Source organism: Orbicella faveolata, unplaced genomic scaffold, assembly GCF_042242905.1.
Source record: "Orbicella faveolata isolate gen_17 unplaced genomic scaffold, um_ofav_v1 contig_13, whole genome shotgun sequence".
Taxonomy (NCBI): Eukaryota; Metazoa; Cnidaria; class Anthozoa; order Scleractinia; family Merulinidae; genus Orbicella; species Orbicella faveolata.
In genome coordinates this window covers 14,212,501-14,240,205 of record NW_028301540.1, presented here as the reverse complement: position 1 = coordinate 14,240,205, position 27,705 = coordinate 14,212,501, and the positions used below count along the sequence as shown (strand labels likewise).

Below are 27,705 nucleotides of genomic sequence, written 5' to 3'. Positions count from 1 at the left end.
GATATTAGGGAAATCTGACAGGAAAAGTTGGGGTAGTTTACGATGGGCTAACATCTCATTCATAAGAATTAAGTAAGTAGGAAAAAAAAAACGTTCTTCCTTTAGTTTCACCTAATTCCTTTTTCCTGGAGACATTAGATTTGTAAATGCTTTGCACCTCCACTTGTCTCTGCAACAGCCTGTTCCGCGGCACTCGGTAACTATATTTTTTTTCGCTGAAATCCCGAATGCAGAAATGATTTGACGATTCCAAAAGTTACGTAAGTCACTCATAGGCAGGTTAAAAACTTGTTCTCTAAATTGGTTAGTTTTGGATAATGATAATAATAATAAAAGAATTTGTACCAACAGGAGAGAATCTCTGTTTATAATAAAGGGAAAATATTGAATACAAATAGCACCCGATGTAGAAATTGCTTCAGCAAAGTGTTTCCGATCTGTTTTCATTGCCCCCGGAAGCACAAAACTGTCAAATGAGAAATACACAAAGTTGTGTCAATCATTTAGGTCAGAGTATAAGTTAAGTTCGTTTAAATCATAACGGCCACTAGTTCTTTAGATGATCAATTGCATAAGCTGCCACCCACCTGTAGTAAGGAGACTAAAAACTGACATAACAGTAATTGTACATATTCTATATGGCCTACTGTCTTTCTTGCTCCTTGATCGAACGAAACATAAAAGGATGCTACAAATTACCGGTTGTTATCACTGCTGTTACGCATCATAAATATTAATCCAGGTTAAATACTTGTAGTCTTTCTCAAGGTATCCAAGGGCTTCATGAATGTTCAGTAAAACTAACAAGCTGTGATTTCAACAGAACGCCTCCCCATTTAGCGTCATATTTCATGCTTATAACAGTTCTTCCTTCTTTGCTCCGTGAATAACACAGACTTCACTAGGTCACAAACGACCAAATTGATGCGTTATTTTGTCTTCTATTCATTCCCGACCTATAAGATTTTGTGGTATAAAAATAGCTATCTGACTAAGTTCACGTGACTCGTCACTACACGCTGTAAATTTCCATAATTCTAATTTATTTGGAAACCGCAATGATGAAAAAAAGCTTCATCAAATTGATGCGTTATTTTATCTTCTTTACAGACTAGACCAAAAATAGTTTGTGATATAAAAACAGCTATATAACAAGACTCATTACAGGCTGAAAAGTTCCATAATTTCCATGTATTTGGAAACCACAGTAATGAAAGAGCCTTAGAAAAAAAAATCCTGCTTGATTTGGAGAGCCAACATTTGCTTGCATATTGCTACTTAAGAATGCTTGACTTCGGTGTAAAATTGAGCAATTTAGTTTCCAATATAATGCGAATTAGTCATTCCACAGCGGGTGGTTAGTTAACCATTGTTCAATCTTCCTTGCGGGTTCTTTTTATTGCTGAAACAGCATCTAATTACGGCATTGTTTTTTCCTTCCTGAGCAGGAAGTAGACTTGTAATGAAATGTTTTTCTCGATATACCAGGAAAAGTGTAACTGCTAACTTGATATTTTGACGGAGCAACAAATGCCTTATTGCATATACCCGTCATATAAGTGGTTTCTAAGTGCGTGTTCTAAGCAAAGCCGATCATCTCAAGGAAGAGTTAAAACGATTGGCGCCCATTGTTTCTGCTGAGCCTTACTGCACATGTAAGGAATAACAACTTTATTGAATATCAGTAACACGCGGGCAAAGTCACGCCACGTCATGCATCGAGTGCGCGCGTGCTGAAACAATGAAATCGCAGTTCTTACAATGGGAGACAAGTGGAATTTTATTAGATCTTAGTAGATCGAAACTGCCAACTCAGCATTTCTTAATCTTCAACGAAGCACAAATCTTAATGATGTAACAGCAACGGAAGAAACATTTCAACGAACTGCTTTACCTGAAAAGAAATAAGTCAATCGCCTACTTCCCTATTTTGAAGGGTCTTTGCGAAGCCACCCTTGGTGATAGAATTGAGTAAGCATGTAATAAACAAAAAGAGGGCAACCACAGAGAACTACCTTTGAAATTCTTGTCATATTTTAGTGCTGAAACGGAACTTTATCACGACATTGCTTTGTTCTTTCTTCCGCCCTGTGTGAATCCGCCCTGTATATAGAGCTGTATTTCAGAATCTTTCGTAACAGTTCCGACAAGTCGTCAAACTGACTTAGTGACATCAGGAAGGGCAGCTTTGTAAGGTTAGTACTGAAAATTTCACGGCAAGCACTTTTTTGACTGGATTACGGCCATACAGTGAAACTCCCATTCATAATGTAATGCTTCTTTTCCACGAAGGAGTAAAACAATTAGATTGTCTGCAAAATGCACAATCGTTTGAACATACACCCTAAAATGGGAGTTGCTTTAAAATATGGCTTGTGCAATGAACTTCAGATCAAAAGTTTTCCAGTTTTAGCCACTTCAATGTTCATGTCTTGGGAAAACTCTGACGCTGTCTCTATTCGGCTAGAAATTAGGACAATCTGACAGAAAAAGTTGGGGTGGTTTACGATGGATTAACATCTCATTCAGAGGAAGTAAGGAGGAAAAATCTTTTCCCGTAAGCTTCCTTCCTCCTTTTTCCTGGAGGTCCTAAACACATAAGATTTGTAAACGCTTTTCACCTCTACTTTGTTCTTGTCTCTACTAACAGACCGCAGAGTCATTAAGTCTCCAACAGCCTGATCGCACTCGGTAACAATATCCTTCGAGACTGAATTCAAACTTTTTCGCTGAACTTGCTGAAATGCCGAAATGATTTGGTGAATACCACAACTTGCGTAAAATCGTCACTAACTAGTCTACATTTTTCAACATGACGAAAAGACTTTCAAATGTCGGCAAAGTATCGCTTACATCATGATTCAAACGGAGTGAATGCCACTAAGTATTTTTGGCTCTTTTGCTTTCGGGCTGTTTATTCGTTGCAAGGACGATTTCTATAACTGACCAAGCTCTTGAAGTTGTGCTCGTCAACTGTAGTATCTGAAGATTTAACAGCGATTAAGGTAAATCAGTCACCGCAGTCATTCGATCATTTCATTTGAAACTCTTTTTATACGATTCCTGGATCGATTAGAGCACTTTTTTAAATTATCCCATGTAGATGATCGTGGAATTATTTAAATGTTCCACTTGCTAACCGCGGCCCTGATTAATACGTTGATAAAGCACATGGTGTTGTGTGGCATCGTTTTAGTCTTTCAGTGAGTAGAAAAACTTTGAGTCAAACTTAAATCCCTAATTTGATGGCTCGACTTGTTCAGTCTTTATGACAGGAAGAGTGGCTCTGATAAAGGCAAGGTTAGCCCGCAAGTTTATCCTGACATTTCAGAAATCGACCATTAGAATAATGCGTGTTAATCCCGCAATTCCTGTTAGAAGTTATTTTTATCTCTGATAACATGTGAAACAGAAAGCATTCCAGTAAATACTAAGTAAATGGCAAGTTCTATGATTGTCTAAAAATGAAATATACACTACTTGCTCATAGATTGAAACAATTTGTTTAGGTACAATTCAGCGACAATTAACTTGTTACGAACCCATGTTTGCTTACAACACAGCATTTTACTATCTAACGTGCCATTTCTTAGTGAACCTTAGCTTCGATAAATCCAGTGTGGCTAGAACGTGCACTTTTTCAAACTAGCAAGGTAGTCACTTGAACTCAAACACAAGCCAAAGGAATCAATGTCAGGAAATAATAGTAGGTATTCCGGGAAATAATTAGTTGGTTTAGAACTAGGTAGACTCTCTCTTTATTATGTCGTTTGCTATGTTTGTCTGGAACACTTTGCTTCCGCGCTGACAACTAAAACTACTGAGGCGGTCTAGCTAGTAGGCCGGGGATTATTATTACGAAAATTCTACCTAAATTGAGGAAATCAAAAAGCTAGCGGAGCTTTGCTGATGTTTTTTGTTCATACAGAGGTTCTGGTCGGTTACCTCTAAACTTTTCACAGCTTTTTTTCAGTTTGGCAATCGTTGCTGTCGGTTTTAGATAGGTTTCAAACGTTTTTTCTCTCGATTATTCAGTTCTGCATAATAAAAAATTAAATTTTATATCAAAGTAAGAGAATCTTTGTTTATAATAGGAGAAAAATTGAATAGCAAAGTGCGTCTGATCTGCCTCATTGACCACAGACAAGGTGTGTCAATCATCTTAAGCCAGCCAGTTCTTTATCAAGATACGAATAGAATTTACATAATTGTATAAAGCTTTAAAGGATAAAGACCACTAGGTCCCTAGATGATCAATTGTATCAGCTACCGCCCGCCTTTAGTTAGGTGGCTCAAAAATGCTTAACAGTACATATTCTATATCGTATTTGTCTTTCTTGCTCTTTGTTCAGTCGAACGCAACACTCAAGTATACTACAAATAACCTGTTGTCATGGCGGCTGTTCCGCGTCATAAATATTCATCCATAAGAACTTGTACAGTCTTTCTGAAAGTATCCAGCATCTCGTGAATGTTCAGTAAAATTAACAAGTTGTGATTCAACAGAAGGCCTCCCAATTTAGCGTCATATTTCATGCTTATAGCAGTTCTTCCTTCTTTGCCTCGTGAATAATACAGACTTCACTAGGTCACAAACGACCAAATTGATGCGTTATTTTGTCTTCTATTCATTCCCGACCTATAAGATTTTGTGGTATAAAAATAGCTATATGACTAAGTTCACGTGACTCGTCACTAAACGCTGTAAATTTCCATAATTCTAATTTATTTGGAAACCGCAATGATGAAAAAAAGCTTCATCAAATTGATGCGTTATTTTATCTTCTTTACAGACTGGACCAAAAATATTTTGTGATATAAAAACAGCTATATAACAAGACTCATTACAGGCTGAAAAATTCCATAATTTCCATGTATTTGGAAACTACTTCCGCGAAGTACGTCTGATCTGCCTCATTGGCTAAATACCGAAGAATAAAACTGTCACATGAAGCTGTACAGACAAGGTGTGTTAACTCCTCTTTGTCTCCGTTCGGTTCTGTTATCTAACTATGGGAATCATCAATGCTTGCCTTCGGTATATTGAGCAATTTAGTTTCTAACATAATGAGAATCAGTCATTCCACAGCGAGAAGTTACTTCACTTTTGTTTAAGATTCTTTGCTATTTTTTTTTTTTTTTTTATTGCTGAAACAACAACTAATTGCGGCATTGCTTTTATCTTTGTTTAACAGGAAATAAACTTGTTATACTATGCTTATCGCTACATCAAGAAAATATTTCACTGATAACTTGATATTTGAGTAAAGTAACACAGCCTTATTGCATAACCATCACATAAAGAGGTTTCTAAGTAGTATCATATTGTGTGGCATCACTTTATTGTTATAAGCCTCATACCAAAATTGTTCCTAAGTGGAAATGTTTACACAAAATTTAAAGGTCAGGATTGCCATGAAGGATGTGTTCACAGTTTGCATTGTAGCTACCCGATGCATGTTTTGTGTCCATATTGTGAACAGCGACGATCACTTTATCAACATCTGAATGAAAAGTTAAGACAACTGGTGCCCGTTTTTTCTGCTGAGCCTTACTGCACATGTAACACGTGGGCAAAATCACTCCACGCTATGCATCGAGTGCACGCTATAAAGGCCTAGTTCACACCAGTGACATAACGACACAAACGACATAGTCACTTATGTCAGCAATGTGAACATCTTCAAAAAAGCCTAGGGAAAAGAGTATTTTTTTTCCTAATGTCGTTATGTTCATGCTGTTATGTTGCCATTATCACAGGAGTGCGCACTACAAACAAACGACACAACGTCGTCCTTTTTTACGTAGTCATGTTGTTGTGTCGTTGTGTGTGAACTAGGCTTAACCTGTTCCGTTAACTCCTCTTTGTCTCCGTTCGGTTCTGTTATCTAACTATGGGAATCATCAGTGTGGTAAAATTTCCGGTGCTGCGTCAATCTTGATCACGTGGACACTATCATTCTTCGGGGAAGTCAACACACAAGGCTACATGAGTTTCGCATCATCTCTTGCAAAGCAACATTGAATCCCTTAGAATTAAATGGAACCTCCTTTTCCTAAAAGCTGAACACATCTCAGAAGTTTTCCACTGAACCCTGCTGCCTTGCTAGACAAAGCCTTTGTTGTTTATACAAATCGTGGTAAAAATGATGTTTTCGTGGCCATGGAGTAATCGCTAAATGACCGTTAAAAATCACGGCATCACTAACGATACACTCGCAACGTAAAGTGTTGAAACTCGTGAAATTTTTTCAGCCTGAGGTCTCCTGCTAAGAATCAAACTGTTTCCAATCCAAAATTTGCCAAGGCAGCTTTACCACTCTACTGGGTTTGATTAGTATTGGACAGATGTGAAACTCGCTGCATGTAAGTTATATATGTTTCTTGAGAAAGGTATTTTCACTGGGTTGTATAGCCTTAGCATCCGTTTGGTGTCATTAAGCCTTACAAGAGATTTCACAACGTGCAATAATGCAAGCCGTTTCAGTTTTGCACTACAAGTGATTGAAGTATCGGAATTCACTGAAGTTTGTGAGACTTTGTTAGAAATTTTGAATTACTGCAATATCTGTCTCTGTGGTTTATCTTTTAATGTATTGTTGAGCGAAATTTACTGAAGTTAAGAGATTTAGTTGAAAATTGAGTATTACTGCAATAGCTGTCTCTGTTGATCATCTTTGAATGTATTGGTTTTCATGTTATTGTGAGGTTAGGAAGCAATCAGAGATTCGCTAGGGTGTGTTAGCTGAAAGTAAGTCTGTTCGACGGTCAGAAATGTGTTTGAGTTGGGTTCTACTACGTTAAGTATTGGATAGATAAGAAACACATTGCTTGTAAGTTCTATCTTTGTAAGTTTTCTTTTTCGTGTCATTGTGCTGTCAGATATTCCCTGCTGTGTATTAGGTGAAAGTAAATATTTTTTGTTAGAAATTTGCTCTCTTTGGCTTGTAGCACTTAATGTATTGCATAGATCAGAAACGCACTAGACTAAACTATCGTATGGTCTTGCAATTTTTGATTTCGTTGGTTTCTACCCCCATAAGTATTGGGTAGATCGGAAATTGCACTGCTTGTAAATTTTCTCTTTGTATGTAGTTTAATTTTCTCGTGGGTTTTGCAGTTTTTGAAGCAAGTAGTATCGCTGCTTGGATAAGCGTTTTTTCTGGGTTCCACATTATTCCACGGTATTCGATTAATTTTTTAAATTATTGTCTTGTCTGTCTCTGTGGTTTATCTTTGAATGTATTGTTGTTGACGTTATTGTGAGGTTGGGAAGCAGTAGGAGATGCCCTGCTGTGTGCTACTTAAATGTAAATCTGTTGGTTAAAAATTTGTTTTCGTTGGGTTCTACCCCTTCAAGTATTGGAAAGATCTGAAACGCACTGCTTGTAAGTTTTATCTTTGTATGATGGTAATCTCTCTTTAATTTAGAAAGCATACCATTTATTACTATTATGCGTTTGTGGCTTCCATGTTGTTAACCTTTGGTAGTTTATTTTCCGAGTAAAGTGGTTCACAGCCCTTTTATCGTACACAGGTTCTTGTGAGCGCAAATTCAAGTTGAGAACGACCACCAATCATGTCATCGGAAAGTGGTACGTATTTGCTTCTATGACTCAGGGATTGGTCGGCAATTTTCGTTTTGAACACCTTCTGAGGTTTGTTCACGCAGATATAAGTAAATTAACAATCACTTAACTTATCATCTACCATAATTCAGTAACACCTCCCTTGTTATTTTTTAACAGGAATCGATCTCACAGACATGTCATCAATTGAAGGGTAAGTAAAACATTCACAATTTTGCATTTTCACTTTACATAGCTCTCAATACTTCCTTGTTAGTTTTTTTAATTTGCATAAGAACATTCTACAGAATTTTAGTTATCTTGAAATAAAGATTTTGGTTTGTCAAGAGTGGTCCTGGGGAAGACAATTTCAAAAATTTATGTTCATTTAATCTCTCCGTTTCTAAATGAAACTATTGTGGAGTTGTAAGTCTTTATACGTTACAATATTCAATCGTCTACTCTCTTACAAAATCATCACTCATAATGGATGGAGAATTTTGAGCAACAAAAACAAACAATTCATGAAAGCACTCAGCGTTAACTGCTAATTCTGTTAGGTCAACAATTATACTGTCTGCAATGGGCCTCAACCTTATCCAATGGAACATCAGTGCTGTGGTGGAACGCGCCCTCAAACTATTACGTATTTAGGATGCAACTCTGTTTCAGGGGTAATCTTATAAGACGAATCACCAAACAGAGAGCTCTTTGAGCTATGGACATTACTGATACACGTGTTAGTATATTTGTATTACATGTATCACATTATCGATTCTGAAATAACAAAATCATTTTTTGCAGAGGTTCGTCATCGGAGGAAACGTCACCCAGGAGATCCGTGTTTCTTCCATTTGATGAGCTGATGAATAAAGTCAGAACATTTGTTCGAGAAAGGGGGATTATGGTACGATTAACTTTAACTTTAATTTTATTTTATTTTCTTACATACAGTTACTAGAATTACTTGCCCCCGCAACTATTTCCAGAACTAATCGAGGCTGGAACAAGAGTTTATATTAATAAGGAAACAAAGAAAAAAGGAATGATAATTTATAACAAAGGTACAGCTAAACAATAGAAACAACTACAAGTAACCGGAAGCAAAGTAACAATGTAATAAAAAGGCACATACACAAGCGACTAGAATACTATTAATGACAAAATTGAAAGTTACATAAACCATCAGTCACTCTGAAAGTCTTAGCAGTTACAGCAAACGGGATTGTGTGATTCTATGAAGCGTTATCTTCTTTGGCAAGGGATAAAACATGCTCTTCGTGGACAAAGGTTCTAACTGGGTGTTCATTTTTTTCAAAAATCTTGTAAAGGGTTTACAAGGATTATTGGTTTTCAAATGCAAATTTTAAACTTTGGCCAGGAAATTTTGTGTTTCCACCGTTGTTGAGGTCGTTGTTGTTGTTACAAGTTGCAGCCCACCTATTTTAACAGAACAAAGAGGCATAATTTAAAATAACCTATTCCTTTTTTTCAATTGAAGCTAGAGGACTACTTCCATGAATACGATCCACTAAGGAAAGGATCTGTTAATGCCAGTGACTTTCAAAAAGCCTTTAAGGAGGCATTTCCAGATCTTCTAACAGATGAACAGGTAGAAGAAATTCAGAGCCACTACCTTGTTCAAGGAAGCGCTGATTGTTACAATTGGCCAAAGTTTCTTCATGATGCTGAAACTGGTAAGGTTTTATGCATAGGGTGTCTTAAATAATAATATCTGACCAGACTTGGTATAACTCTTGAAAAGTTTAGCAACCAGATGGTGGTATAAATTTCCCTGTAAATTTAAAAGTAAATATACGTTTGTTTGCCCACAAAATTCGGAAGATCTTCGATGAACTCTTAAAACTGTCCCAGCAACGAGATCACATTAGAATTCGGAGTTTTGGTTTTGTGGAAGACGGAAAACAAGAGGAACCCGTAGAAAGACCTCCAAAAGCTTGAAAGAAGATGTTAACTTGGGCGGCTTTGCGCTGAAAACCAATTCACAAGGAAATAATTTTAATTATACACAGCAAAAGCAAGGAAAGAGAGTTCCACGAAAAAAATTCACCTTAGCGTCACATCACCACCGATTCAAGGCCTGGTGTAACTTGAGCAAATGTAAAATTAACAATTTGCATGTTCTGTCCATGATGATGATGTCAATCATTTGTTGAAAACTGTTATACTTATTCTCTTAGAATTCCTATTGACAATTGGATTTGATTGCATGAACAGGTCATACAATTTCCTATATCCTCTATCGTTTCGACAGGAATCACTGCTAAGCCCCAAGATAACACCGTGGACTCACCAAAGGAGGTGGTACTTAAGAGAGTTGCTGAGATGATGAAGGGCAAAATGGATATTTCGAATCTACTATCCAGAGCTCCCTCCAGGGAATTTAACAGGTACTTGATAAAATTATCAAGCTTAAATGTTGATATGCTAGTTAAATTTTGGTCTCATATGCTTATTGTTGATAATGCGGTACATTATCTAAGCAATGTTCCAAGTTATTTCATACTCAGGAAGATAACCACAGTAATTGTTATTATCCAATCCGCAGCAATGGATTTAATGACCAAGAGTTTGACACGCAAGCAGAAGAATTCTTTCAGCTTCTTAGTGTAGTCACAGAAAAAGAGGATTTAAAGGTTAGCTGCTTGATTGTTACAATAAGGTGTCACCATTTACAGTAACTTGGGTATGCGGACTTAATTTTGTACTCAGTTATATTACCATAAATGAACTGTGATTTCATTTTCCTGTTTTCCAAACAAAGTTGAAAATTTAGAGATAATTCTTAAGAGCAGGTAATTTTTTTTCAAGAAATGCTAAAATGTGATGGAAAATATGGCATGATGAATGCTAAAAATATTCATTTCGCACCAAAGTCGTTCAAGTTCATCCGTGTTTTATGTTCCTAACACCAGTCACTATATACCTGTAGATTATCATGGACCTGTACACAGACGAAATGGGCTTCAAATACCAAGATTTCCTAAAAGATTTGCAGGTAAACTGACATTTACTTGTTTTTGTTTTGGTTTTTTTCTTTTTTCCTGTGGCAAAAAAATATTCTATTATTTACTGCTAGTGAACTGGCACTTGTAAGATAAGATACGAAATAAGAGCTTGGCGTCAATAGAGAGCGATTATGTACTAGTCTATTTAGATTGTTTCGGGACCTTTTGTCCCAAAGGACTAGGGTTACGAAGGAGTTTTACCCCGCATTAGATAGTAATCGGCCCAGAGCTGGGAAGTCATTTCGCAAACAACAATATGATCTTGTGCTCAAAAACGTGAATTTTTCTTTATTAGACGCTCATTTTTTACGTTGAAAAGGCGTCGGTCAATTACTGCGACGATGTCAAATTGCCATCTATGGTTAATAAATCGCACAGTTTTTTAAAAAAAGTTTGTCCCTGCGAAATGTTATTGCCTTTTTGACGAACGCATCTAGTTTATTTCATACTGGTTATTATGTTTTTGTTCCCAAAACATGAAAAAAAAGCTAGTTATTTCATGACATGTTTGGGAATCAATATACATGGAGTGCTAGATTTGAGGTAATACACAAAAATTCCAACTACAAAATTAGATAAAGATATCGAAATGTAGAATAATTTTCGTATATTTTTTTTAAGAAACTGGAAGATCGCCCGAAGGAAGCCAGATCACCTCACACACAGGGATACCTCATTGAAATTCCTGAAGATCAAATCCAGTCGTCCCAGAAACCAAGCAGAAGCAGCGGTCTAAGCAGAAGGCCTTTCACTATTTCATACGAAGCCTTGGTTTGGTTCGTCTTTCTGGTCGTGACGACACTGTGCATTGTTGATCACTTCGTCCTTAAAGGTGACGTGGTGCTTGGACGAAGTGGAAAGCTTCCTAAGCGTATGTGGGGAACTAGCATAGGTGAGACGATCACCAATGTCGTGTGGGCAGTCACAGCGCGCTTGATCATTACCTCTCAGAACCTAATGTTCTACACGATGTTGTGGTGCTTTTCAAACTTCATCAGCGAGATCGGTCCGAAGTGGATCACGATGAACGGAATCCGTGAAGTTCATTCTAGAATTCATACACTTGCTGGGATCTTCCTGATTGCCATTCCGTCCCTTGCCCATGTTCTAGTGATCTTCGTTCCACCACTCATAGATGGAACCGAACTGAAGTATTATCCACCGAGTACCTTCAACTTCAGCAAGTACCCAGACCACCTGAACTGGTCAAAGTTCTGGGATCCTGCAGCTGTTCAAGGCTGGACCTTTAACGACCACAACGGCGTTCATCTGACCTCGGACGAGATCTATCGGTTCGTCCTCATGATCGTGATATTCTGCTTTTTCTTTCCACTAAGCAGATCACATTACGCAAACCAAAGAAGTTACTCTTTGGCAATGGCCCTACACGTATTTGCCGGAATCTGGTACGCAGTTGACAACATTCGAAAGATCACCCACGGCCTGGCACACGTCACCAATCTGCCCATGCTGATCATCTGGTGTATTGACAGAGCTCTCTCCATTTGGATCTATCGGCATCATCGGGGTCGTATTGTAAAGAAAGAACTGCTTGGAAACAACGAATACGTCGTCGTGTACATGAAACTCAACAACGGCGCAAAGCATGCTGTTGGCGATGTCTATTATCTACTACAAGAAATGAAAGGAAACACAGGAATACTGCCCCAGCGATCTCATCCCTTCACCACATTTGCTAATTTGTCGCAAGATTCAACGTGGGACATTGGTATTGTGATATCCATAATGGAAGACGAAAAACAACTGTGCCTCCCATGGACAAACTGGCTCGCTAACAGTGAGGATACTTCAAAGTTCCACGTGTGGGGACCCTATCGTTCATCTGTTTGGAACTTGTACAGCCAGCTGGCAGACGTGCCAAACGAACAGTCGCCTTCGCACTACGTTCTCTTCGCGACAGGATCTGGCTGTGGGTATGTCCTGGATGTCCTAAGCTTTCTGGCCTACAATTCACAACCATCTCAGCACGGAGGCAGAAAAATAACAATCGACATTTTCTACTCGGTCCGATGTAAGGCTTTTTACAATTTTTGGCGGAAACCTATCGACGAACTCCTCAAAAGGATCAAAGAGAAGAGTGCTGCATCCGTAAAGTTCCGTTTCTATGTTACCAATCCAGAGTTAGAAGAGGGCGAAGATGATCCAACAGAAACTCACATCCAGCTCATCAATGGTCGAATAGATTTCGAGAAAGCCTTGAAATGCGCAAACAAGAAGTCTAGTTGTTACTTTGTTGGAAGACCAGAAATCGCTGAATACGTTGAAAAAGCATGTGAGAAAAAGGGGATTAGGCTAGTGCAGGGTTACACAAACGGACGAGGAAATGCAAAAGATCGTCCTTTGTTGATGAAGTATCTTAAAATAAGCTTTTGGATTGTACTTTTCATCACCGCTATTTGCATTGTAACAGGTATTGTGATTGATATTAGAAGTATCAAACAGTCTGTTCAAACATATGCCTTTAATAAGACCAAGTAATAATCTGAGGGAAGTTCTTATTTTGTTAGAACCCTCGAAACAAGAGTCAATAAATCGTGAGCTTTTTTATCAGGTTTTGCAGCACTTAGATCTCGGTTTGAACAAGGTGTAAAATAAATTGAAGAAATTTCTGGGAAAGTTTTTGGAAATAGCTTTGGTTGCTTTCGTCTTTTGGCCTTTAAGTAGCTAACTAAGGCTAACTGCTATTACATCAATCTCGTTACATGACACCATTTCGCTCAAAGGTTCCTAAATTTCGGAATATAATGTGGTTATTTCTGCCGGAGAGACTGTTTTAGAATTCTCTCGTTATTAATGTGGCTATTTCTCTGAAATAAGCTCGTCTTCAAGTTTTTGAGTTTTATTTAGTGTCTTATTTATATCAATTAGATAAATACTTAGTAACAAAATAGTTAATAATAGATTAACTTCACACGTTTAGCTAACGTTTTTATCAAGTCAAAATGAGCGTTCATAAAAATTGTATAGATGCTTAGTTTATTTATATCCATTTTAATAATTCCATATTTATACGAGTTCTTAGTTTCGTTATCAGTAGAATATTGATAAGTCTTGACGAAAAATAAAACTGCTGCCTAAATCAATTGTATCAAGTTTAAAATATACCTCATTAGTATATACCACAGAAGTGAATAGTGCTTTTCGCGCGTTCTGATTGGTTAACTCGGAGGTGATTAGCAAGTACTATTCACCTCCGAGCAGCCGGCGCGAGAGTTGTAAAATTTCCGACCGCTTGTCACACAAAAAATAACGTTTTGGTCGGCTAATTATTCAGCTTGTGTGGTATATACTAAAACAGTTATTCACCTCAGTGTCAGTGAAAGTGATGGATATTTACCTCCACTTCAGTAAATAATTGTTAATTATCTTATCTTATTCTATTTGAGTAGATATTTATAGAATAGAATAAAACGAAAAGCCGGCAATACAACTTTTAATATTATTGTTTTCTGTCTAGATTCCAGACCCCCATTGATACAGTACAAATAGCTTTCCAAAAATTTCAACGGTTATACTTTTGAAAATGTATGTTGACTAGCATACGAAACATCCAGTTCATAAAATGCATGTTTTTAAAATGTTTATCACCGTTGTTTGTTTTATATTTTTTCTAGTGTTAACTAAGGAAAGTTCTGATATCAGTATCGAGTATTGCTTAAACGTAGCAGTATATAATAAATTTACAAATTTGCAATTGTTTTCATTTGACTTATTTATCTAGTATTACCTTCTTAACTAATGGTTGCAGCTTGTACAACCTAACTCTTCCTTTAGTCTCTTTCCCCCAGAGGGAAGGGATTGGAACTTACACCCAAATCTTAGGTGGAAAATCAAGGGTCAAAATGAGATGTACATAGTTGTCTCTGTGACGTAATCTACGTGCGCCTTAGACTGTGACAGGAACTATTCTTTGCACTTTACCAATAGTTCATTTTTCCTCGCTCTCTATTTCTCCGTCATCATTTTCTGGAGTCTTCTTTATGTCAATAGCTATGCAGTAAACCTCATAAATGATATCATTTCATTTCGACCATTTTGGGCTGTTGAATCCATATGGCAATAATATCGATCGGAGAGATCCTCATTTGCTAACACTCTTCGTCATTTACAGCCTAACAATGATAAACGGTATTTTATTACATAGATACGAGCGTTTTTACTGGAAAATACACCACTCGTAAAATTCATACAAAACCACATTCGGGACTTGCGTGGCGTATTTTCCATATCCTCGCTAGTGAAGATATCGATGATTTCACTGATATCAAGTTTGTTTTTGATAGTTTCTTATTGTTTCTGTTTGTTTGGCGAGTTTGCAAAAGTTTTTGAGTAGCTCATTTGCATAGTGCAGCGCGTACACTTTCAAGTCCGAGGCGGTGTTTTCAATTGTCAGCAAATCTTGACAAAGATTTCTTTCGTTGTCCATTGTGCTGAGATGCTGCAACAATTTTTACCAACGCCAAAAGGCTACTAACATCACGTGTGTTTCTTTAACACAGTGAAATTTTACACTGCGAAAATAAGATAGACAAGGAGTTTTGATAACTAAACCAAAATCGTTGTTCGAGTTGATTAAAGAAATCGTCATCGTAACTTTGCCGATTATTTCTGCTGTATTCACATATTTTCAGCCAGGCTTTTAATATGTTCTCAAACATTTATCAACCTTAAACATATTTAAAAACTAGAGATATTATCTGAGTTCGATGTAAGTTTTTACACGAAAGTGGGGGGGTCCAATTTGTCATGTTTAACTGACTGTACAAAACAATCATCGGCGGGCGCTCTTATTCATCGACAACAGGCAATTTGTTGGATTTTTACACAAACAAAACTGAGCAGCATCTACAGAAATAAACTTATTGTCACTTATTGGGCCTTGATAAAACATCAAGCTTTGCTTACAATTCAGGCGAAACTCAAACTTGTTATTATTTTATTTTACTTTTCGGTCGCGATCAACTGGCGAAATCCTCGCAAGCGTGTGGCAAGAGGAGAGAAACTTTGAAGTCCTAAAACGCTGCTATATCCAACTATATCCAACTAGTTTTTTGTTGTGTTATGGAAAAGCTGTTAATATTCAACATGTGTGAAACTTCAGTAGAGTGGAGTAATGTGGAGCTCTTGTAAAAGAAGCAGCGGAACATAACTTGGTCAGTGATATAAAGCGGGACAATACTAATTCGACACCGTCTTACTTCACTCAAACTGGAGCAGCTTACGACGAAAATACTGAAGTGAAAATTCCAACAGACATAAACGTATTGAGTTGTGAGCCAAAAGTATCAAAACATTTCGGGAATTTTGGACGCCATTTCCCCGCGTTACATCCGCAAAAATCCTCGCAGCGTGTACGCGCGTGTACCGCACATGATGGCGCAATTTGTTCTAAAAATAGAAAAATTGTCCCATATCATGGGAACAGCCCCAATACTAGAAATAGCGCGCGCTTACGGTCTCCATCCCCGGTTATGGCTCCTGGTAATATCGTCTATTTACAATCTCAAAACCAATCTCAGAGTGAAATATCTCCGATAATACCTCGGAGAGTGTTACATATTGCACAATTATAATATCCCCAGATTATAAGCCACACGTAAGCATAAATTTTGTTTTGACTTTCTTTATACGTCTTTACGTCAATAATCGTTGATCTTCGTTTGACGCTCCTTCGTATTTGTGCAATATGTGACTGATATGTTAAGGGCGACATGCGATTTGTTATGGAGTTCCATCCCCGCCAAAAATCAAAGTTGATCACAACATTCAACTTGACAGTCCAGCAATTAACTTGGCAAACTTCAACATCGTATTTCACTCTTCAACTTTGTACTTTGTATCACAATCATTGAAACTTTAAACATCAACTTTCAAAGTGACAGTTCAACGTTCAACTCTATCCATCAACATTCATGTTAACATGTCAACAATGATTTTGACACATGGGCTGTTAACGAAAGATGAAGTTTGAAGCTCCAAGTCGAATGTTGAATCACCAAAGGCGCACCAATCCCGCCAAAATTCAACTTGAGATTTCGACTTTCAAGTTGATAATTCAACATGAATTGTTACGTGTCAATATCCGTGTTTAGCAATGAACATTGCTATTGCTGATGACGTAAATATGTTCACCATGACGTAATGTTCAATTTCGCAAAGTTGGTTTCAACCTCGTTCCCAGGGTCCTCTCTCTTCCTCCCTCGAGAAAGTACCATGGTTGCGGCTGGTCACATGTCTGCTAGATTTTTGTGGATTCCAGAAAAAATGATTGGAGGGAGGGGCAGGACAGTTAAAATTTGTCTCCACTGAGCTCACCTACTGAGCCCAGTAGGGAGTGGAATTTGTAACCTCGGCCGAACTCACAGCGAAGGCATTGACACATTCGATATTAGGCCCTTTGCAGCTAAGCCATCACGTGACCTATTTTTCATAAAATTATGGACTATGACTTAACGAATGCCAGAAATGGAAAAAGCGTGTCGAAAATATCAAAATGGCCAAGTTTGAGGCCCCCATCGTTAAAGAAGGAGATTTTATGACGGTCCAAATTTTTAAAAGAATAAGAAGATTTGTATGGAAAAGTTGTATGGAAAACATTTTACATTCAAATCCTCTAAATTTTCCGAAAATTCAAACTGTCGTATAAACTTACTCTTTAATTCCAGGGGCCTCAAATTTGGCCATTTGGGTATTTTCGATGCGCTCTTTCCATTTCTGGCATTCTTTAAGTTATAGCCCATAATATATAAATTTTCTAGGAAAAATTTGGTCACGTGACCCCAGCTACAAATGGGCTATTGGAGTTCAATGCATCAAAGTTCGGCTTAAAGGTTAGCCCTGCATTTGGCTAAATTTTCCCATCGATAGTTGGACGGTCTTTGGAATTTGTGGTGGTGAAAATAATTGGCAAAGAACTTGGAGATGACGACCACAACAATAAAAGAACCGCGCGGTGAATTTAATTTCATTTTTCGTTCGGCAAAATCACAACGTAGGTATTTACTCATTCGTTTAGAGTTAAATACGTCGTTTGTTTGCCTACAAATGTAGTTTTGAATTTCATTGAATTACGCCCATTGACAGTTTGACGGTCATTCCATTCTCTTGCGGCGAAAACAAATTACGAAGAACTTGACATCAGCAACGACTGAGTGCTGAATACTACTGACTTGATTAAGCAGCTTATATTTTTCGATCGGCAAAATCACAACGGAGACATTGATGCCTTCGTTTAGAGTTTGATACGTCCAGTGTATGGCCAAGAGACTAGCTTTGAATTTGATTGAATTCATCCAATCGACAGTTTGACGGTCATTCGGTTCTCTTGCTGTGAGAAATTTTATGAAGAACTTGACAACAGCGACATCGGTCGCGCGTTTGCAAAATCCAACGGCTTTCGTTTTAAAACTGCTTTAGCGGTAAGTCCAATTTTCGGCCAGAAAACTAGCTTCTCATTTAGCTGAATGCATCCCGTCGATAATTTGACGGTTACTTAATTCTTTTGCTGTGAAAAACTGATTAAACTAATCCGAAGCAGGTTGTTGACGGTTTTTTAAAAAGCACTGAAAAATAAGCAAAGTTCCCTCTCAATTAGCATCTCACACTCATAGAAGTTCAGATCACAGCGACGAAGCACTGGTCAGGCAGGATCTCTGACAAACAACTTGCTTCACTTTCAAAATAAATAACGTCTGTATAGCAGCGCAACATTCACCTCCCTAGACAGTGTTGACTAAATTTAAGTTGAGGACCCACCCTTTGTGCGGCTTTGATTGGCATACGTAGACACGTGACCAGCCGCAACCAGGGTACTTTCTCGAGGGAGGAAGAGAGAGGACCCTGGGAACGAGGTTGAGACCAACTTTGAGAAATTGAATATTACGTCATGGTGAACATGTTTACGTCATCAGCAATAGCAATCATAGAATGTTCATTGCTAAACATGGATATTGACACGTAACAATTCATGTTGAATTATCAACTTGAAAGTCGAATTCTCAAGTTGAATTTTGGCGGGATTGGTGCGCCTTTGGTGACCCAGCATTCGACTTGGAGATTCAAACTTCATCTTTCGCTGACAGCCCATATGTCAAGATCATTGTTGACATGTTAACATGAATGTTGATGGATAAAGTTGAACGTTGAACTGTCACTTTGAAAGTTGATGTTTAAGAGCCATTGCCTGTAAATATGGAGAATCCGACGACAGGTCGGAAAATTCAGATTTTCTTTTATTGCGTCAAAAATACCCTTTTGGTGAACTATTTTCAAAAATATACTTTCAAAGTTCCAGCGAGTTCACCTTTTTATGAAATCTAGCAAAGTTCGAAATGCCGCACAATCAACTAAAATGGCCGATGGAATTTATGAAAAATTGCACATTTTCAACAGGCCAGTACAGAAAGAAGGGACCTTGCCTGGATTTCATATTCACACAGTTTGTAATTTACACTTTGATGAGACTTCTGAGCTAAAAGTCATCTTAAACTATATAAGTTTTGTCTACTTCTCGGCCGTTTGAAAAATACAACTATCGCAATTTAATTTACATGTAAAATTTTAACTGATTTTAGAGGGTCATAACTTTTCTAGTATACAAATCTCTTGACAAATAAAAGGTCCTAAAGAAAGAGCTATGCTATGGGTATACCATATTTAAATGGCTAGTTTGGCCCGTGAAAGTTAAGCGCGCTAGACGTAAAGCTATAAAAGGTATTTTGAGTAATTGCGCCACTCTTAGAAGACCGAGCTAAAAATTTAACTTCGATTTTGCAGTCATCTTTATGAACATAATTCGACAAGTTTCATCACACAAATTATTCTTTGACATTGTGTATCACACATGTAAACAATAATTTAAATCATACCTCAGAAATGGCCTTGGTTAGGGGGCAAATTCCCGTAGAAATTTGCGTGAGAAGACGACTTGACTCTTGTGACGGGCCATAGTTTCACAATCCAAAATCGCCGTAAATTTGACAGCTAAAACCAAGACACGTTCGCTACTTTTTTTTGGTCATTTTCCCTATGTATCTTTTTCTGAAACAATGTAGAGGAAAAACTTCAAATGCAGCGGTTTTTAAAAAACTGTGACTGGTCTGCCAGCGACTTCGATATATGTTGTCGTGGTGAATTGCATGGCGTGACACCGTGACATAGAGGACAATAGGGAATAATGACAATAATGCTGTGTACACAAGCGTTACATGTACACGTGCGTTTCGTTAACAACAACAACCATTTATTTGTACTCACAATTTATAAAATAATTACAATAAACATTAAATTAGTATAGAGTACTGCCTGCTCAAAATAACCATAGGGGCTAAAAAGAATGGGCAGACAGACGATTAATAGAGCAAACAGCTCTATTAATCGTTGCAGTCGGGATTGGTTCTCCTTTTTTAACGTAAAAAGAGAGAACTAATGACAATAGATAACCAAGGAAGAAGTAGCGATGCCTTTTCTCCATTTGAATGCAGGACTACGGTTCCACCTTGAACGCCGACATTTTGCCAAAATCGTCTGCTTGGGCGGCTGATTTCTAGAGGACTGTGCCATCTATACCAAGGCTTATTCTGAGGTATTATTTAAAGTACTGCTTAAGTGTACAATACACGATGTCTACGAATAATTTATGTTAAGAAACATGTCGAATTATGTTTATTATGGATGACTGCGAAATCGAAGTTCTCGCTCCCTCGTCCAAAAATGGCGCAATTGGTCAAAATACCCTTTATAGTTTTTCGTCTAGCGCGCTTAATTTTCACGGGCCAAACTAGCCATTTAAATATGGTATACCCATAGCATAGCTCTTTCTTCAGAACCTTTCATTTGTTGAGAGATTCGTATACTAGAAGAGTTATGACCCTCTAAAATCAGTTAAAATTTTACATGTAAATTAAATTGCGATAGTTGTATTTTTCAAACGGCCATGAAATAGACAAAACGTATTTAGTTTAAGATGACTTTTATCTCAGAAGTCTCATCAAAGTGTAAATTACAAACTGTGTGAATATGAAATCCAGGCAAGGTCCCTTCTTTCTGTACTGGCCTGTTGAAAATGTGCAATTTTTCATAAATTCCATCGGCCATTTTAGTTGATTGTGCGGTATTTCGAACTTTGCTAGATTTCACAAAAAGGTGAACTCGCTGGAACTTTGAAAGTATATTTTTGAAAATAGTTCACCAAAAGGGTATTTTTGGCGCAATAAAAGAAAATCCGAATTTTCCGACCTGTCGTCGGATTCTCCATATATACAGGCAATGGCTCTTAAACTTTCAATGATTGTGATACAAAGTACAAAGTTGAAGAGTGAAATACGATGTTGATGTTTGCCAAGTTAATTGCTAGACTGTCAAGTTGAATGTTGTGATCAACTTTGATTTTTGGCGGGGATGGAACTCCATAATTTGTCAGGTGCCACTGACATGCGACATGTTTGCTTCTTTCTATTTACCGTTATTAAAGTTTGACTGCACGTATTTTATATCACCAGGGCATTTTTTTTACTCAATTCAGTTGCACAGATGATCAAAAAGAGAAACAATTAACGATGTTCTTCGGTGTTGTTTCAATACCGTTGGATGGTTATCGTGGACTGCGAAATGCAATGTGCCTATTATAAAAGTTGATGTTCCTCATTTACATGTTATACAAACTATCTGAAATAAGACAGAATGAATATGTTGAACAAATATAAGTTTGATTTAGGACGTTCACGACATTTAAAAGAATCGCTACTGCAATATCTCTCTGGCTGCGTTATTCGGAACATTAAAATCCAGAAGCCCATCATCAAAATCAGATTACGTATAGTCCGGGAACCCCGTAGATACGGTAACCACCGGGTCATGAAAATTTGGCCTTATTAACGGAGAGGCCGTGTTAAAGGGGTAGGGTCAAATTTGAGTGATGTCTTTAGCAGATATACCACAATTACACTTCTAAAAGGCTGTTCTTTAATAAGCATCTGGAATGCGATATAATATATGTAAAAAAAAATTGAAAATTCAATCAGCTCATACAACATTAACAATGCAAAAAATGAACATAACTGGTTCGAGTGGCCGTATAAACGGGATAAAATTACATAAGATTATACAGGTTGAGATTTTAGAATGTACCGGTTGGCCTTATTACGGGGTGGCCGCATTGACGGGGTTTTCTTATAAGAAACGTATAGGCGTTTCGCCGGAGCCGGAAAAAGTGCAGAGGTGACTGCATTAACAAGCCGACGGTAAGGCGAGGTTCCACTGTACTTTTTTTGTCAGGAAATCAAAGCAAATCGATTAATATGTAAAGACAGAGCTGACTTCCCTATCTGCCAATCTATGTAAACAGTAGATCTGCCTTTAAAAAGCAACATTCCACGGTCGATACGGAGTAATGCAATTACCCAATGGCTATGAAAATAGAAGTGAACCATTGTTGATTTTGAACGTTTGCTTATTAAGCAACAACCAATAACACTCAAGCTGGTTTTATCTGATGACGGCGTACATGCCATTTGTGTAATTGGCAGAAAAACAAATATTTTCTTTGACACGTCCTTTGCCTTCTTGTGCCTTTGCATTTTAATTGACTTTTACGTGATATTTTTACGATATGCAACCGATTTACTTTTTAAAGCGCTATTCAAGTTTAATTTAAAACTAGAAGCTTGCCATTGTTGTTACTGAGCGTCCAGGAATGCCTGGTGGAATGGCGTTCTCGGCGGCATTGCGGTCTTTAAGGAATATTCGATTTTCTCGAGGAGGTAAGCACAAAGGGGAAACCAGTTTTTCAGTTATCTACCTTGGAAACGTACAAATATTGTGTCCTGTTGGAGAGGGAATATGCGGCTCTGTGGAGGAAATTTACGAGAACTGCCGAATAAAACTGAAACAAAAGTTGTTGCCGAAACAGTCTCTACAAGTTAAAGACGATTCGTTTGAGCTGAGTAAAGTAAATATAGAGGACCAAGGAACAAAAACCGTTTATAAGTTCAGCAGGATTGTGTACTGCGGTGTTGACGCCAAACGAAGGAAGATACTGGTGTTTAATTATCATCATTGTGAAGGAGAAGATGGAGATGTTTATCTGACGCATGCTTTTATGTGTGAGAACAAGAGTGCGGCTAAACATCTGGCATTAACAGTGGCAGAATATTTTCAGACACTGACATGTCTTGTTACGCAAGACGTCGATGAGGATCTAGACGAAAATCCAGAAGTGGAAACGAAAGCAGAAGCCTTAAGCAACACGACGGATAACGACGACAACGCGGGAAACCGTAATTCAGAGGGTGGAATCGAGTTAGGAAGTGTTACTAGTAGCAGTCAGGCTTAACTTCGTAAATGATCCTATCACAATCCTTGCTGATTCAGACGTGATGAAGATCTAATTGTTTTCTCTTTTTTACAATGGTAATACACTCTCAATTAGATAGGCAATAAGACTTACATCAGGTCTACAGAACAAGCATCTAAATGAATTGATGGTACATGAAGGAAAAGCAACGTTTTGAGCTTGAGGTGGCTTACTACAGTTTTATCGAGCGTAAGTAGCACGCTTTACGATTGTCTACCTGATGACAGTATTAGTGGCAAAAAATGACGCAAGTAATTCCAGGAGGAAACGAAATCACGTTACTACTTGTACTGGCCTGTTGAAAATGGGCAATTTTGCATGAATTTAATCGGCCAGTTTGATTGATTGTGCGGTATTTCGAACTTTGCTAGATTTCACAAAAATGTGAACTCGCTGGAACTTTGAAAGTACATTTCTGAAAATAGTTCACCAAAAGGGTCTTTTTGACGCAATAAAAGAAAATCCGAAATTTCCGACCTGTCGTCGGATTCTCCATATTTACAGGCAATGGCTCTTAATTCCCAACAGAGTTTACAAAAACCTGTCTTCTCGAGAGCCTACCGTTTAGACCATGATGAAACCTTCTTAATTGAGACACTGATATTAGGGAGTCGAGTCCATTGCCAAAATTTTAAAAGAATCTGTAGGGCAGATTTTGGACTCTTTTGAAATAGGAAATATTTTACTTGCTTATTTAGCGAAAAAGCGCTCTTGAATATTTTTATTTCATTCTGCACAATTGTTTGATGGGACCCATTTTTCATTCCTGAAATTTTGAGATAGGATCATAGGGTAGATTTTGAGACAAATGAAAGAACTAGTGCCTACTATTCCCCTAAGAATTCGGTTGTTCATTTTGGGTCTTTATTAACGTTTGTATTGTTCAAATATTGAACATGACGGCTAAAGACTTAAGCAAGCAGTAACTGAGAAACGAAAAACATCTTGGAACGTTTTTCAAAAGTCTTAAGCCACGTTAAAGGACCTCGGTCACGGAATTTTCCGTAATTTTGGCCATTTGCAAAATTACCTTTAAATTGAATTGAATTTAAACCATAAAGTAACAAAGAGATTAACACGGATTGCAAACGACGAACTTGAAAAATTCAGACTAAACTTTTCAAGATGCGCGAACTGTAACGTAGCTCCTTTAAGCTCAAACTACCCCTTAACAAACAGAAAATGTGCGTAATTCAGCCCGATGAGTTTATTTTTTTGTCATCGTTGTTACAGTGCAATTGAATACCTCTCAACTACTGCTTAGATTTTAAAGCCTTTTTAAACAACAAACAAAGGTCACCAGATATTGCAAGATAAATTTTACTCACCCTTTGACTTACAATATCTAAGGCAATCGCGATGCTGTGTAGAATCGTTTAGGGAACTTTTCTTAGTGAGCTCTCTACGGCGAGTTAATGTCGTTGTATTCATGAGGTAAATCTTAAACTGATATTGAAAAATAATACTGCCATATGAGAAGCGAATAGCAGCAGCCAGTGTATTTCATTTATCAGTTTATTACATTATGGAGAAGACTTGCTTTTTCATCCATTTTAGCATGATTTCCATAGGACTTTTAAGTGCTGTCAGTTCATTTGAAAAGAACCATAATTTCTTACAGATAGTATTTGCCTCTGAGTAGCTGAGTGCAGTATGACTGATATTGAATCTAACTGTATTGAAAAGTGATTAAAGTTTAAAGTCTGACATTTATAGAATTTTCGTAGATCTTATCTCTTATTGATGTGTCACTTACTTCTCAACCTTACCGGCAATCTAGCTAGCGAGCAACATCCCTTGGATTAGGAAGAAACCCTCTCTTATCCTCTTTTAAGGCCAGTTTCTTGTCTTTCACCTACTGCTCCCACAGAATGGTTTCCTTTTTACCCCCCTTTTTTTTAGCCAACTGTGCGAGGTTCCCTCGTTAATTTTACACTTCCACTATAACTCGATTTTAGCACTGGTACTGACCCTGGAACTATTTCTGGTACTGTTTCTGATGATCAGAACGTGCAGGTTCCACAATTACTGTTCTTGCGGTTAGTCCACGGAACGGTGCTGCTGGAATTCGTCTGGGAGAATCTCCTACAGTTGGCCATGCAACTTTTTCTGGACTAGTAAGTGCACCTTAAAGTAACAGAACATAAATTGTTTAACAGTAGCACATTGTGGAAGGGTTTTAGGCTTTAAATTTGCTAGCAAAATCTTTGCTTATTTGTTACGTTGGAAAAGGCAACTGGCATAACATTTATTGGTAAATATTTACTGTAGTATATTGTGAAGCCGTGAATTTGAATGGCTCTACTACAGTTTTCTATCTGCTGATAGAAAACAGTTGTACACGTGATTTTTCTTCAGCATCATTGGACAACGCGACATGTTTTAAACCCTGTGAATAGGCGATCTGCATGATGGCGTTATTTGATTACAACTACCAGAATCCTTCACTTTTTCTGTTTCTTATGATATATAGGGCAATTGTTATTTAATCCCAACTGGGAATTCAAAAGTTAAATAATGAATAAAAAACTAAAGGAATTCTGGTAGTTGTAGTCAAATGACGACAACGTGCAAATCTGCTATTGCCGCCTAATGTCACGCAAACAAAAAACGTTTCTTTTCTACACATTACGAGCAATAGTAGCGGAGCCCCATACTCATATAAGAAAGAAAAGGAAACCCATGAGTTGATTTTCTCATGGTAATCACGGCAAGCGGTATTGCTCGTTGGCGCGTACGCACGACGGCGACGACGACGATGACGATGACGACGACGGAGTCGCGCAACATGGCGGCCATACTCCAAATAATAGGTTGACAGAGATGTGCAGCCTTGGTTTACTGTGTACTTCTTTGATATTGGACATCCATGTTATTATCAATTGACACCTGTCAAAACAAGGTATCCGCTGACCAGTATCACGTGACCATATCGGAGGCTCAAGTTTATAGGTTATTGAGGTCAGGTTTTTTTAAAGTTGACCGCTAACCAAGTGCTAGTTTTCGATTGGATCGCAGGCTCGTGTTAGCTTAACTTGTTGAAAACAGTGCAGGATTGTTCGGAAGCCGGTTAACGCTAAACCCAATATTAAAAGTTAACGAAATTATAACTTTTTCTGCTGTACAATTGTTTTTTGCTGCTTTGTTTTGTTTATATGGTGATTATTAAAACTCAAAACAGAAGGCCAAACAATATACAGAAAACCTCAAAATTCTACCTTTTCCTGGGTTAGCTTAGTTTGGCTCTGGGCAACCCGGCCCAGGGGCTACGCTTTTAGGCTGGCCTAAATCTATATATTAGTGGGAAACCGGTCTCGTAGTTAGTCTTATTGTTAATTTGAACGCCTCATTTAATAAGCCTTAGGGTTGTCTGTATACCTCCTCGACAAGATTCAACACTTCCCATTCTGTAAATATCTAATTTAACAAGTTTTGGTGAAATTAATCAAGCGTACAATTAACAACTCAATTAGCTCGGTTTCACTTGAGTGTCGAAAAGCATTGAATAACTACCTGAATATACGATTGACCTAAAAACTGGAGCACTTTTTCGTCCAATAGAAGTAAAACCAAAACCAATCGGGACTGCCTCGCACACGTTTTCCTGCGCTTTGCGTCAGATTTGCCTCTAGTTTTGATTGGTTCATTGGATTGTCTGTGTCCTTTGCCATTAGTTAGAGTGATGACTTTGGTTTTGGTTTGACGATACTCAATTGAAATCCGCTCCAGTTATTTAATCAAAAAAGAAATAAGTTTGAGCAGTGACTTCTGAGGCACATAAACGTTACAGAACGTCTTACCTTTCATAGTAAGGGCAATCCAGTCAATGAAAGCGTTAACGCGCGTAAACACACATGGCTTAGAAGGAACGCAATACTCGTTACCAAAAGACGTGATCCCTTGAAGGACCCATTTCCCATTGTCGTTACAGAACAGGGGTCCTCCGCTATCGCCCTGACATGGACTGGTCCCCACTCCTCTGGCACACAGTTGTAAGCGCGGGTTAATGGAATTACATTGAAAAGGTTCCACGAGCGGCAGTGGAGCTTCTAGTAGGACTAAGGGACCAACTTTAACCGGAACAGTTGAATAACCTCAACCTGAAACGTTATTTTAAAGCTATTTCTGAAAGCTGAATAATTAAGTTGTGGTTTAAGGACATTGGGTCTTTTCCTAATACTACCTGGACACATTTTTGCCACTTTTCCCGAGAGAGACAGCTCTGTGCCCTTTAATTTGAAGAAAATTAGAATTTAATTTCCTTTTGTGCAAAAGGGACAAAATGATGAATATTAGTAACCAGCTTACAAAATGATGATAATAATATTAACGTTTAACAACGAAAGGAACGTCAAAAAAAATTGCTTTTATGTGAAACCATACTCTCAACCAGAGGTTAACTAAAAGACGAATTGGTAATAATGCGAAAGTAGATATTGACATAGCTAACCTGCAACCCAGCATTCAGCATCAGTAATTGGTGCTCCGCTGACTGGTAAACGCACGGGCGGTATTTGAAGCCTCCGAGAGAGTCTTATTAGTGCTATGTCATACGGGCCGGGAAATACAAACGGATTGTAGAGAGGATGTATGAAGAACTGCATAACATTATATGGCATCCCATCTAGGCCAGTTGTAGTCTTGGCTCCTAGAAAAAGGTAAAAGCTCTACGATTGCTGAAATCTGCCTGCAATAGTCCTCTATAAGAAAATATCCGAAAACTGCGCCAACTGGT

The 27,705-nt window shown here is 37.9% G+C and overlaps 2 protein-coding genes across 2 annotated transcripts; both read left to right on the top strand.

Annotated features, from left to right (window-relative positions):
• The first annotated feature begins 1,644 nt into the window (after positions 1–1,644).
• On the top strand, positions 1,645–14,312 carry LOC110040179 (uncharacterized). Its single transcript, XM_020745373.2, has 9 exons — positions 1,645–2,195; positions 7,538–7,595; positions 7,749–7,782; positions 8,373–8,475; positions 9,070–9,265; positions 9,844–9,979; positions 10,138–10,225; positions 10,522–10,587; positions 11,219–14,312. Exons 2-9 carry the CDS (start codon positions 7,580–7,582, stop codon positions 13,094–13,096), a joined length of 2,517 nt encoding a protein of 838 aa, XP_020601032.2. The 5' UTR covers positions 1,645–2,195; positions 7,538–7,579; the 3' UTR covers positions 13,097–14,312.
• A 7,855-nt stretch (positions 14,313–22,167) lies between these two features.
• On the top strand, positions 22,168–24,688 carry LOC110046532 (uncharacterized). Its single transcript, XM_020752230.2, has one exon. It carries the CDS (start codon positions 22,311–22,313, stop codon positions 22,947–22,949), a length of 639 nt encoding a protein of 212 aa, XP_020607889.2. The 5' UTR covers positions 22,168–22,310; the 3' UTR covers positions 22,950–24,688.
• Positions 24,689–27,705: the final 3,017 nt, after the last annotated feature.